The sequence below is a fragment of the Meles meles genome, chromosome 1 (assembly GCF_922984935.1).
Source record: "Meles meles chromosome 1, mMelMel3.1 paternal haplotype, whole genome shotgun sequence".
Taxonomy (NCBI): domain Eukaryota; kingdom Metazoa; phylum Chordata; class Mammalia; order Carnivora; family Mustelidae; genus Meles; species Meles meles.
Genome location: NC_060066.1, coordinates 64,013,505 through 64,025,923, shown reverse-complemented (window position 1 = coordinate 64,025,923; position 12,419 = coordinate 64,013,505). Strand labels below are relative to the sequence as shown.

The 12,419-nt window shown below is 41.7% G+C and overlaps 1 protein-coding gene across 4 annotated transcripts in view; it reads left to right on the top strand.

Annotated features, from left to right (window-relative positions):
* The window catches only part of SULF1 (sulfatase 1), a 174,755-nt gene that overhangs the window by 104,695 nt on the left and 57,641 nt on the right, over window positions 1-12,419 (top strand). For all 4 annotated transcript variants that reach the window (XM_046025949.1, XM_046025940.1, XM_046025958.1 and 1 more), the window contains one exon: window positions 3,023-3,262. In XM_046025949.1, coding sequence (XP_045881905.1) covers window positions 3,023-3,262 — 240 coding nt within the window. The remainder of the gene's footprint in view (window positions 1-3,022; window positions 3,263-12,419) is intronic.

Sequence of the window (12,419 nt, the reverse complement as noted above, 5' to 3'; positions counted from 1 at the left end):
TGCCAAAGTCTCTCCCAGCTCTAGGCTTCCCTGCTTCTGTGTCCAACCTGGACTACTTCTCTGAGCGCGAGTGTGGTCCACGGGCAGGGAGCAGTGGCCTCAGCAAGGCCTCACCAGGGGGCTTGTTAGAAATGCAAATTCCCCATCCAGTGCCTCCTGAAGTCTTACAAGATCAGCATCTCAGGGCGGGCCCAGAATTCTGATGAAACTTATGCTCCAAGTGATGTTTCAAGTTGGAAGAACATTGTCTCAGAATCTTCTCTTTACTGAGAAACTTCAGGCCAGATACCCACTTTTATGAATCTTAATTGTGGGACTGCAGTGGTCATGGTGACTCTGGGGACCAAATGGCCTCAACAAGCCCTTTGACTTGGGGACTGATTGGAATTTGGACAGCTCGTGTAGGACCTCAACATAATCTGCCTAGTTCGTTAAAAGAGTGACATTTAGAATGGGAGGAGAGCCCTTGTTGGGGTAAATCCAGATTATCAATTAGGCTAAGTTTTAGTACCAATTTATACATTATTTGCCTTAGATCCAGTTCCCACCTACCGTCCTATATGTGCAGTCTGAATGAGTCTGTAAACAGAAGATTGCTGGTGATTCAGGGGCTTTAAGGATGGTTTCTGGTGCTTTTTTTTTTTTTTTAATATGAGTGGAGCTAAGGCTCATAAAGGAAACTGAGAGCCCATCTTTGTAATAAAGAGCAGTAGGCAGAGAAAATCCATCAGTATTGTTTGCTGAGTTTTCCCAAAATTTCAGATACTGCACTAAGTAAGCACTGCAGAGAGGTAAAGAGGCGAGAGGAATAAGTGTATAGACGCGAGCTTCTACCTTGAGCTCTCTCCCCACTCCCATGTCTCCATCCATCTACTTGTCTCCATCTGCAGGATGTTTCCCCCATCTGATCTATAGATATAAAACACATTTCTGAAATGGACTTCCTTGATCTGTGTTTTTAGCTACTTCTTAAGCAACAGTGAAACCATTACTTTCCTAGTGTTCTTCCTGTGCTGAAAACGTTGAGGTATGAGTCAACTCATTACCTTCTGATGCATGACAACGTCTCTGGGATCTGTTTCTTCGAGCCTCCCTCCATTTTGGAGGCACAATCCAGTTCAGGTTTGCATCACCTCATTGCCGGGTGGCTTTAGCCACCTCTGGGCTGTAACCTTGATGGACCAGCCTATTTCCTCTTCAGTGCACATGGCCTCCATCCCCCTTTGCCACAACAACTCCCCTTGAAGACGTTTTCCATACTGTATCATTCATGCCTTTGACAGAGAGACAATTCTGCCCTCATTTTGGCTCTTCTATCAAAACCAAGTGTCTCTGCCCAGCCTCAAAGCCACTGGCTAACTCTACCTCCTATGTTTTATCAAGAGAATTTCCCATATTCTTTTTCATCCTTGAAAATCGATGTGCTGGACTCATTCCTCGACATCCTCCCACCTCCGGAGCCCACACACTGTCCTCCCCACACTGCCACAAGCACATTTCACCCATCTTGTGTTTTTCTTCCTGCTCCCCTTCCGTTTGTCCTCATCTCTTGTTTCAGAACTCCCATCAAACATCCCCTTCAGTCCTCCCTAACCTTATTTGTACCGCTACTGCTATCTCCATGCTCTTACGTGGCTTTGCAAATATCCCCAAGTGATTTCTATACGTCAGTTCTAATCTAGGTAGTTTACCGCTGAAGACCGAGGCAGCAGAGAATTTTCCATTTCTTTTGTTAATGCTACACTTGGGGGAGCAGCCCAGAGATGAAGTGGGCACTCGTTCCATGTTATTCACCAATTACAAAAATGTTGCTTGATCTCCCGAAGACAACCAGGGGAGAAAAAGCAGTTAGGAATCCTCCTCACTAAAGCCTGTTTTAGGGAGCTCTAATGAGACCCAATTAGAAACCTTCCTCCTGTTTTCATATGTTTCATGTGAACAGTAAGAGCTAATACATGAAAAAATCAGGCTCACTGTGGCTTTTTGGACCGTTGCACACTTCTCTTCTGCTCTGAATGCTTGCCTGGTTTGCATTACGATTTCCTTCCTTGCTGGAAAACTACATAGACTTTCTCCCTTTCTTTGGAAGAAGTGGGACCTGTTGGAAATGTGAGGCTCCAGGATTCAAATGCAATAGGCTTGGCTGTGGCGCTCTGTAGTGCATTTCTTGACAAGTCCTGAAAAGACTATTGAATTCTAGCCTGTGCTTTTTTTCTGCAGTATTTGGATGTGTTTCAGCGGCAGTATTTGGCTGGATAGAGTAATCGAAGTCGTTTTTTTCTCCCCCAGCAATCTTAAGTTACAATTTCATCCTTTGCAGTCAAAGTGGAATATTTTACTCTATGCAAATACTTTGGAGTGCAATAGAATCATTGCTCTTTCATAAGCAAACAATCTCCCTTTTAATATTACATGTAAACAGGTGAAAGTATAAACTGGCAGCGTTATCCGGATGGAAAAACTGGTAGGTATTTGGTGACTTAGCTAGAGGATACCAAGTTACAATGAAGTTTTTTTTTTAATTAAAGACAGGCATTTTGGAGGGCCTTTTACTTAACAGAGGGAAAAAAATGGTTTTCCTCTTACTTTTCTATGATTAAAACATTGTAACTAGTAACCTCCTCAAGGTCACAAGCTTTGTGCCTATGTGGTGGGTTGGGTTTTTGATGCCCTGTGTAACAGGCTGTTGTTCTCTGGTAATCTTCAAAAGGCTGCTGGCCTTTGAATTTGCTCCATATCTAAAATTCTAGCTTTAATTATCAGATTAGCCTGCATTTTTTTTTCTTTGTGAGTAAGGAGAGGAGAAGCTGAAATGCGTTTTATTATTCTGCAAAATGCTTGAGATGGTCGGATCCCAAATGTTTAATTCTGTTCTGGAAATGGGAGCTGTCAAATTATCGACTCCTTCAAGCCAATGGAGGGAAATTAATAAATCAGGGGAACAGAGTCACTGAGTGACATGACATCAATGGGCGTTCATGTGGTACGCTCTGCTAAACAATGCTGGAATTGTGCCTTCCAGGGTCCCTGCAAGTCATGAACAAAACAAGAAAGATTATGGAGCATGGGGGAGCCACCTTCACCAACGCTTTTGTTACCACCCCCATGTGCTGCCCCTCCCGGTCCTCCATGCTCACCGGAAAGTACGTGCACAACCACAACGTCTACACCAATAATGAGAACTGCTCCTCACCTTCATGGCAGGCGATGCATGAACCTCGGACTTTTGCTGTATATCTTAACAACACTGGCTACAGAACAGGTAAACGCGGACTTGTTAGCCAATGAACCTCTGCTGGTACTTCTTAGATACAGGAAAATGCTGTATATAAAAATCCAACAATTGGAAGCAGTGTAGGTTTTTGGTTTTGTTTTTTATTTTTCTCTATCGGGATCCTCCCCATCCCATCTTTTTTTTTTTTCTCTGAAGAATGTAATTGGTGATCTCACCAATGTGAGATCCCTTAGAAAAAAAGTGATGCTCAGGAGGGCACATTATGAAAATGTTATATTCATCAGAGCACATGATGGTTGGAATTTTCTAAGAGGATCCGCAACAGAACAGTTTTCACCCCATTTACCTGCTTACCTCCAACTCCCAGATCTCAAGGATCATGGTTCAGCTTGAGGCTTGCCTGAGGTGTCAGTGAATTCCTGCTGATTGTTTCAGTGAGACATCAACAAAGGTTTTGAAACTGTTTAGCATCTACTTCAAGATCTGGGACACAATAGGTGATCAGAATGATTTTTTGAATTAATAAATAACCGAATGAAGAAACCAGTGAGGTATACCTTATTGATTCATTTACTCATTCATTCCTAATCGAGAGAATTTGGAGTTTCTTTAGCCAATTTGTGCTTATTTTTAGGTCCCATGTGTTCATGCCCATCGTCCATGAAGGGAAGGCATCCCTAATCCTATGTAGGGCAAGGAGAGGTTTTTGGTTAGTTGGTCTTTTGAAAATTGGGGATCTCTTTCAAGAGAAGTCATAAATGTCATGCCAGTCTTTCTAAGAAAGAAACAAGCTCCTTCTGGTAAAGTTAACCCCCAAAGCCTTTGAATAAAACCTGAGAGAATTCTCAGCATGTCGATATTCTCTTGGGTTTTCTGAATGCTTCCTTTTGAAAGGCAACAAGGATTGTTTGTAGAAGAGCGGGAGAACAAAACTAGTTTGTTTGTTTTTTTCAGAGCCACCTAGACTTATAAGATTTAAAGATATCATCATTAAATCTCGTTGGAAATGATTTTTAGGTCTACAGATTCTCTATTCTAAAGATGAAGAAGTAAAGGGTTTCAAACAAATGTATTCTCTTAAATACCTTTAAAAAATGAAATGAATCTTTCCCACTAGACTTGAAAAATATGAGGCCATTTGCTTCTTTTGCAGAGCATTCTGTGGGCACTTAATCCTTGTTATTTATGAATAAAAATATTGATTTTGACTATGATAGTGTTGTCATTCACAAGCCTCTCAAAATCTCCTCCCATGACTCTCAAGGGTGTTTGCTTATGCTTTGGAAAGAAACTAGGTTACTCAGAGTGCCTTATCCTAAGTGTGTTTTCTCACGTAAGTGATTTAAATTTATGGCACCTTTCATCTGAGAGCTCTAAGGCATTTTGCAAATCCATCAAACATCCCCGTAGGGTTCAGAGACAGCAAATGTACTTGGCTCTGTTTTATAACTGAGGTGGGGATTTCAAATACCGTGTGACCAACTCAGAAGCAAAATCAGAAACGTTCCCCTAAAGCCTGGTTCCTGATTGTAACCACCAAATTATGTTTTGTTTGTGAGAAGCATCATGTGAAATTGATGCCTTTCAAACTCCCAGGCTCCCTATCATTTAAAACCTAGTAGCAGATCTATAGCTTGAAGGATCGGGACTCTCCCCATATCCAGAGTGATATGGACGAAGTCTGTCATAAGAAATAGAGATGCAGGATGACACAGAGAACCCTGCCGGGACTTAGAGTGGCCCACTAGGTTTTGCTAACTTGTTTCAGGGCAAATCAAGAAAAAGCAAGAAGATGAATGAGTTCTGAAGAAACTATGTACAGCAATGGGACCCTAGTTGACGATATTGTACTGTGCACTTGAAATTTGCTAAGAGGGTTGGTGTTGTCACCATATAAGAAATGAAAAAGGAACATAGTAGAGGTATGAGGTGACGGATATATTGGTTGGCTTGGCAACGGTGAATATCTCAGGACGTTTAAGTATTTTGGGCCATCAGGTTGTACACCTTAAATATATTACAACTTTTTTAGGATTTTGTTTATTTATTTGAGAGACAGACAGAGAGAGCACACGCAAACGCAGGGAGAGAGAGGGACAAGTAGACTCCACACTGAGCGTGGAGCCCCACCCAGGGCTTGATCCTGGGACCCTGAGATCATGACCTGAGCAGAAACTAAGAGTCGGTCGCTTAACAGACTGAGTCACCAAGGTTCCCCAAATATATTACAATTTTTGATTGTCAGTAATACCTCAAAGAAACTAAGGAGAAAAAAGTAAGAGGGGAAAGAAGGAAATTAGTATTTGTTGCTGACCTACTATGCAGCAGGCACTTTCACGGAATTGTCTCACTAAATTCTTCTGGCTTTGCCCGTGTTACCAAAGACGAAAAGACTCAGGAGTTGTCTAGGGTCACAGGTTAACCAGTCTTGGGTTGGATTCAGCACATCTGACTCCAGAGTCTTTCCTTTTCCATCATCTTATTTCTTTATGTATATTTCTGTCATGCCTCAAACCAAAGTTTCTTTAGGGACACATAAAACACACCAGGATACAATACAGTAAGGACCCTGGAAAATGGAACTGAAGAGACGTACCAGTAAAAGTCAAGGCAAAGCAAGGTGTACAAAGTTCCCGCTGTGGAGTTGTGGGGGAATGGTGCCTATGTGGAGCTAAGCTTCCAGATGGCAAAAGCAAAAATCAAAATGCCATCCATTGCGAAGTTTACCAGGTCACTAAGATAGAAATAAATCGGTTTCTTCTAAGAAGCATAGCATATTCTGGTACTTGTTTCAATTAGACTATGCTGTATCTACCCCACAACGGATCATAAGATTTTAGATAAGACAGAGAATTTAGTTCAAGTCCCTTATTTTTCAGATGAGCAAATTTATGCTAAGATCAAAAGTGACACATCCGATGTTCTAAGGCAGGGAGCAGGTGTCAGGGCCTTGGTCTTCGGGGTTCTTGCCAGTGTGCCTGTATGGGTTTTGGGTCTCAAATGACACTGCACACCATACGGCTGTCCCAGTGACAATTGTCAGGCTCTTTGTGAAGCCTGGTTGTCTTCTCTCGGGGTAGAAGACTTGCTCCTGGAAACCTAGTCTAATTCCGAGGCCAACCTTCTTTCTGCCCAGGGGTCTAGACACTTAGATAATAATTGAATTTATAGTGAGTCATCGTAGAGAGGAAAAGGAATTCTTTAAAGGTAACAGGGACTTTTCCGAATAGTTAGAAATAGAAAAAAGATGATCTGCACAGAAGAAAATTGATGTGCCCCTTAATGAATCAGACAAAAGTACAAATTGGAAGACGAAAATGGCAGTGATAGAGATCTATACAATTTAAAATTATCTTTGATAGGAAAATATTGAAGTGTCTCAGGTGATTAGGAAGCAAAGATGCCTTCATAACAACAGTTTATTGATCTAGCCAGGGATAAAGACCCATTCAAAAATACACAAATAAGAACATCAGGATGACAGGCATTTTAGGAAGTCAAGAGAATGAGTGAAGGGGTATTAAACCAACATAATTATTTATAATCTACTAAACCGAAAAGCTGATATATAAAGATTTTATTGTTTTTCTAATAATGAATACATTATCTGGAATGTTTAGCTGAGAACCCAAGAAAAATAATGTGAGAAATTGAAATATGTATCATACATAAATATTCTATCGAGAGAAAAGCACAACGCAGTAATCAGTTTTATGAAGAATAACTCCAAGAAGACAAATTACTAAGAGGCAGATTTTGGGAGGCATCCAGAATACATGGATTTCAATGGATTGAATTGATCCAATATAATATTTACCATCGTATGACATGATTTTTCTTTCTCAGAACTGAGGCATACTTTTGGACTGGCGATAGCCTGAATTTTTTCTAACTTTACTCATGGAAAATATGACTCTCCAACGGCTTAAACGTTCAAAAGGGGAAAATACAGCAACATGTCTATTGCATTTTATGTTCTGACAAGTGAAGTGGGAATGATACTGGATTATCTATCATAAAAACGAATATCCTACCTGACTGTCTGCTAAAAAAAAAAAAAAAATTAGTGTGAACTTCTTGTGAGACTTAAATGTAAAACCTGGCATTAGTTTTAAGGTAAAAGTCACAATCCACATTTGCGAGGTAACAACAAATGTCAGAAAAATCCCTGAATCAAAACTGAGGAGAGCTAGAGCCACATCCCATCTCTGCCTTTAATTTGTTTAGAGAACTTGCATAGACTAGTTTTCCAACTCGTACATGTAATACAGAGATTAAATTGGGATGATTCGTAGGTGTTTTTTTGTCCAAAATTATACCGTAGTTTTATTATAATCCCTCTAATTTTTATATTGATTCATTTAAAGATTGTAGTGTTCAAGTTACAGTCAGAACACATGATACATAAAATCACATGTGAATTAAATTTTAGTCATACTCATTTTACTTCATATCATTTGGGGAGAAGTGGCAATATCTTTTTTAATTAATTTATTTATTTTTTCAGCGTAACAGTATTCATTGTTTTTGCACAACACCCAGTGCTCCATGCAACACGTGCCCTCCCTATTACCCACCACCTGTTCCCCCAACCTCCCACCCCCGCCCCTTCAAAACCCCCAGGTTGTTTCTCAGAGTCCATAGTCTCTCATGGTTCGCCTCTTGAGAAGGGGCAATATTTAATGGAGAACTGCAATAACTTCTTTTGAAAAAAATCCCTTTGTGACAAAATAATTTGGACAAAGGAAGTTTCTGATTTCATGTCTTTTTAGTTTATGAAATTTATTTATGTTACTTACAGCATATATATTTTATTTGTTGTCCAGTTTGGGATTTTTTTAAAATGTAGAGTTGACCTAAAGTAAGACACACTAATATTCTAATTTTAGTGAATAATGGCATTACAGATTTTTGATAGTAACATGAGGTAGCAAACATTTTTTGAACTACATATACCTGGAATTACACTAAATGCTGGGATATAAAAAGATATAAAGTAAGATCCCTGTCTTCATTAGACTGACAGTCCAGTTGGGGAATTATAGTTTTAACTTGGCTCAAAATCATGTATGTTGTTAGTTTGTCAGTTACTACCAGTAAAATCCTATGACCCCAAGCCTATCAATGACATGGAGTAAAAGCTCAATTAGTGTATCGTTTGTTATATTACGTAAGATTTAACTTCTCCACAGCATCAGACATCTTTTGTGTAGTTCCTATTGCTGACTGAAAGGTCTTTGTTTCAAAAAGTTGAAGGGGAATTTTTAAAATATTATGTAACAGATAGTCTTGGACAGAAGTAGCATGACATAAAGTCAACACTAATTATAATCAGGTCTTTGTGATCTTTCACCCTGTCACCTGACCCCCCTACCACCTTCTCAAATAGCCGTGAAGGGAAGTGTTTAATGGTGTCTCAGAGAAGAACACGATACAGGACGGGTAGATGGTGTGTTCGGGATATATTCCCATAGTAGTAAATTGACTGAGTTGCCAATGCCAAAGGAGAAGAAAAACTTCATACTATACGTAATGCAATAGCATTATGGGCAAGAAAACAAAATTCACCTTAGGGAGAGAGAAAGAGATTTAATACATCTGGAGGAAAATAATTAGAAGCCCAGATAATCAATTGCAGAGTGCTGCCAGGAAGCGTAATGTTGAAAGAGGCCAGGGGTGATTACAAATGAGTCTCAGTGTTACGAGGCAACCAGAAAGGCCAGAGTAACTTGAAGCCCATGGCACCAGGGTGCTGCGTGGTGACGCACGAGGTCCTGGTCTCTCTTGGAACGAGTGTGATGGGTGAGGGCACATCTGGAATCCTGAGTACATATTTTACACTCCATTTGCTCAAAGACACCGAAAACCTGGAGGGAGTTCTGAAGCCAGTAACAGGGACTATAAAGAGACTTGAAGGGATAGTTTATAAGGGGAGGATTAAGGGAGGGGCGATAACCATGGCAATGGGTAGAAAGCAGCAGTAACTAACCCAACAAGGACAACCATGAGGGAAGGGCAGGAATGACCTGTCATGGCTGCCCCCATTGGAAAAAAAAACAGAGAACAAGATGAATGAAGCCAGGAAAAAAAATCTACAAACTAATGAAGCAGGAAAATGTAAGCCAAATGGGAATCTGTTGCCACAAAATAAGTCTGATTGGGCAGGAAAAAGATGTAGAAATGTTTTCAAGTGCACAAGTGCAGAACTCAGACAAGATTTCCTCACAGTGCAGGGCGGTAAAGGACTTCGAGTCAGAACTCGGAGTTGGGAAGACCATAGTAATGGAGCCGCTAATAAGAATACGAGCAGAAGTGGCATTTAATATGCCCTTGTTAGGTGCCAGGCACTGTTTGAAGCGCTTTACGTATGTTTTAATTCACTGGATTCTCACAACAACCCTACTGCTGTTCTTACTATGATCCTCATGGTCTTACAGATGGGAGAACTGGAGGTGAAGAGAGGCCAAGTGACTTGCCTGTGGACAGACAGCTGGCAAATAGCATGGCCAGGATTTCAACCCAGGCAGCCAGCTCCGGGGTTTGTACTCCAAACCCCTGTACTCTTCTACTTCTTTTAAGATGAAAGGAGAGAAAAGTGGGGGGGGGGGGTTGCAGGGGGGGACCCTGGAGATGAGGAGCAGGCCAGAGGACAGAGCCGGGCTCGAGCTTATTGAGTGAAAAGTTCCTGGAAATAGTCCCCTCTGAAGTCATGTTGGTGGGGTGTGGCCCTCATCTGCTCCCTCTGACTGGAAGTCATTATTGCCTTTCGTCAGAAAGGAAAATCATCTCATGGTTCTCTGTGAAAAGGTGGTTGGTCTCTGCAGACGAGAAACCCTCATTAGAATTCCTACTGCATGTAGTCAGCTCAGAGGGAAATCCTGAGTCCTATCTGACCTGAGATCCTGTATACTTTGTCCCACACCGGCCGATGGGCTCTGGGGCCTGGCTGGGTAACAGGCAGTGGGCGTTTAGCCAACTGACTGCTTGATGGATATACTTGTTTGCAGACTCAACATGTAAGCATTCATTCAACAAATAAACAGTGCTATGCTTCTCGACTTGAGTTCGCTCTTCAAAGAAAATTAATCAGAAATGGCAGCTTTAGCCACTTCTGATTCCAGTGAAAACATCAGTCTAGAATTTGTGGAATCCCCGGAATACACAGAGGCCCATGAACCCCAGTGCGAGAAACAAAAGCTATGAATCCCCCTATACTATGTGCAAGGATGGGGAGCAGGGAGAGTACAGAGATGAGGCAAAGGCAATGTTCGCCCTTGAAGCCTTACAGGCTAAGGGGGATTACTTTACATACGAGCATGACTGTAGCACAAGGAGGGAAGGGAAGATGGCCTTTGAGCCACAGAGACAAATCGCTGTAGGGACTGGGCAAAGACTGGGATTAGAATGGCACCGGGTCTAGCCCTGATACTCAGCGGGGAGATGAGGGAACTAGCACCGGCAAAGGCAGAGCAGTGAAAACCAGAGCAAACAGAGAAAATGCCTTCTTCAGAGAGAAGGACAGATAACCAAGAAATCTGGGCAGGGGTTGGAAATGGAAAGAAAGGGATTCTATTCTTGCATGGCATGCTATCAAATGAAACTTGACTCTATCAAGTGAAACTTGAGGGCGGTCCATCCACGATTGCGATAACGGGTGATCTCCCCAGAGCCGGTCTTCAGGAAGGTGGTATTAAGTGTAGAAAGATCCGGAAGGCTGGCTAGGGGAGCTGGCAGGAGACTGAGAGTACTCATGAGGGGTGGCCAGTTGTTGGAGAAAGAGGGGCAGGTTCAAGAGCAGTTATCCACATAGAACCTTCAGGTGGTGGCATCCGTGTAGCAAGGGGACCAAGGAGCAGGTGAACCGGGGAAGGCCCTGGGGTGCTGTGCATGGTCAACCAGGAAGACGATTATGACTCTTGGAGAAGAAAAGGGTATCTGAGAAGAGAAGTAAACTGGGAAGGGAAAAAGAATCATTCCATTCTGGACGATTCTAGAAGAGTAAGGAAAACATTCAGCTGCAGGTATCCTACAGGTAGCTGTGTATCAGGATGAAAGCGAGCTAGCTAGCCCATCAAGACACAGATATGACATACCGTGGACGAGACTGAGATTGAGAAAGGCATGCTTGAAAAGCGATACCAGTAAACTGCCTGATTCAGGGATCTGTCTTCATCTTCCCAGGCTCGTCATCCAGGAACTACCTTACGTCATGTGTGTAAGTGAAGGCACCTGAAACCTGCTTAGATGCACAGTGGCTTTGACATGGAAGGCATCTGGCTAGCCATAGTTTCTCCCTAAAATGAAAGATGGCGGCCTTGATTAAAAATCAGAAAAATGAAAGCTTGCCTGCATGTGTGTATTACATACGCACGTATGTACAGGTCTAAGCGTGTGTGTACACAACACACACACCCCCCTCTATATCCATATATAAAAATTTCTCTACTCCTTCTTACTTAAGGGGAAGGCTATGTTTATGGCTACTACAGTGACCAAACATGTAGGTTACCCAGAAGAGGGCTTGTTTATGCCTGCCTTCCTGGTGAAATTAAAACTATTAGAAATAGTACTCTCCTTGTCTTATGGACTGATTGGGCCCTGCAGTTTTGAGGGCTGGTTGGTTCTTAAAGAACCCTTTCAGAACAGCGTATGGGCTATAATGGTCTCTGCTTTCCCCGCAAATGGAAATGTGTGTGTTTACACCAAACCTAAAAAAACTGGTCACAGCTGCTTAGAAGTAGGCTTTATCTCAGGATCATGCATTTAAACACAAGAATACCTTAACGATGGATCCCAGTTTGGTTTTTCTGCAATTGCCGAGTTAGAGCTATGCTGCTCCAGTATTAGAGAAATTTTTGAATGTCATCTTGAAATAGAAATGTGGATTTTAAGCACTAAGGCAGGGGTAAAGGAGAAACACTTCTTAAACGTATACAGTGTATTTTCTCTATAAGAATCCTAAATGTTGACACATTACCTATAATCGAAATGGCTAATGACTTTTCAGCAAGGTGATTTGGTCAGTCATTACCCACAAACTTGGGTATACTCCAGAATGCTTTCCTGCACTTGTGAAGCTCTCTTGTCTAACATGAATTTACATTCCATGGTGATAACGTGGTGTATGCAGTGTGATTAGAGTAAGTGAACATGTTAAAAAAGGGGGGGGCATCTGGGTGACTCA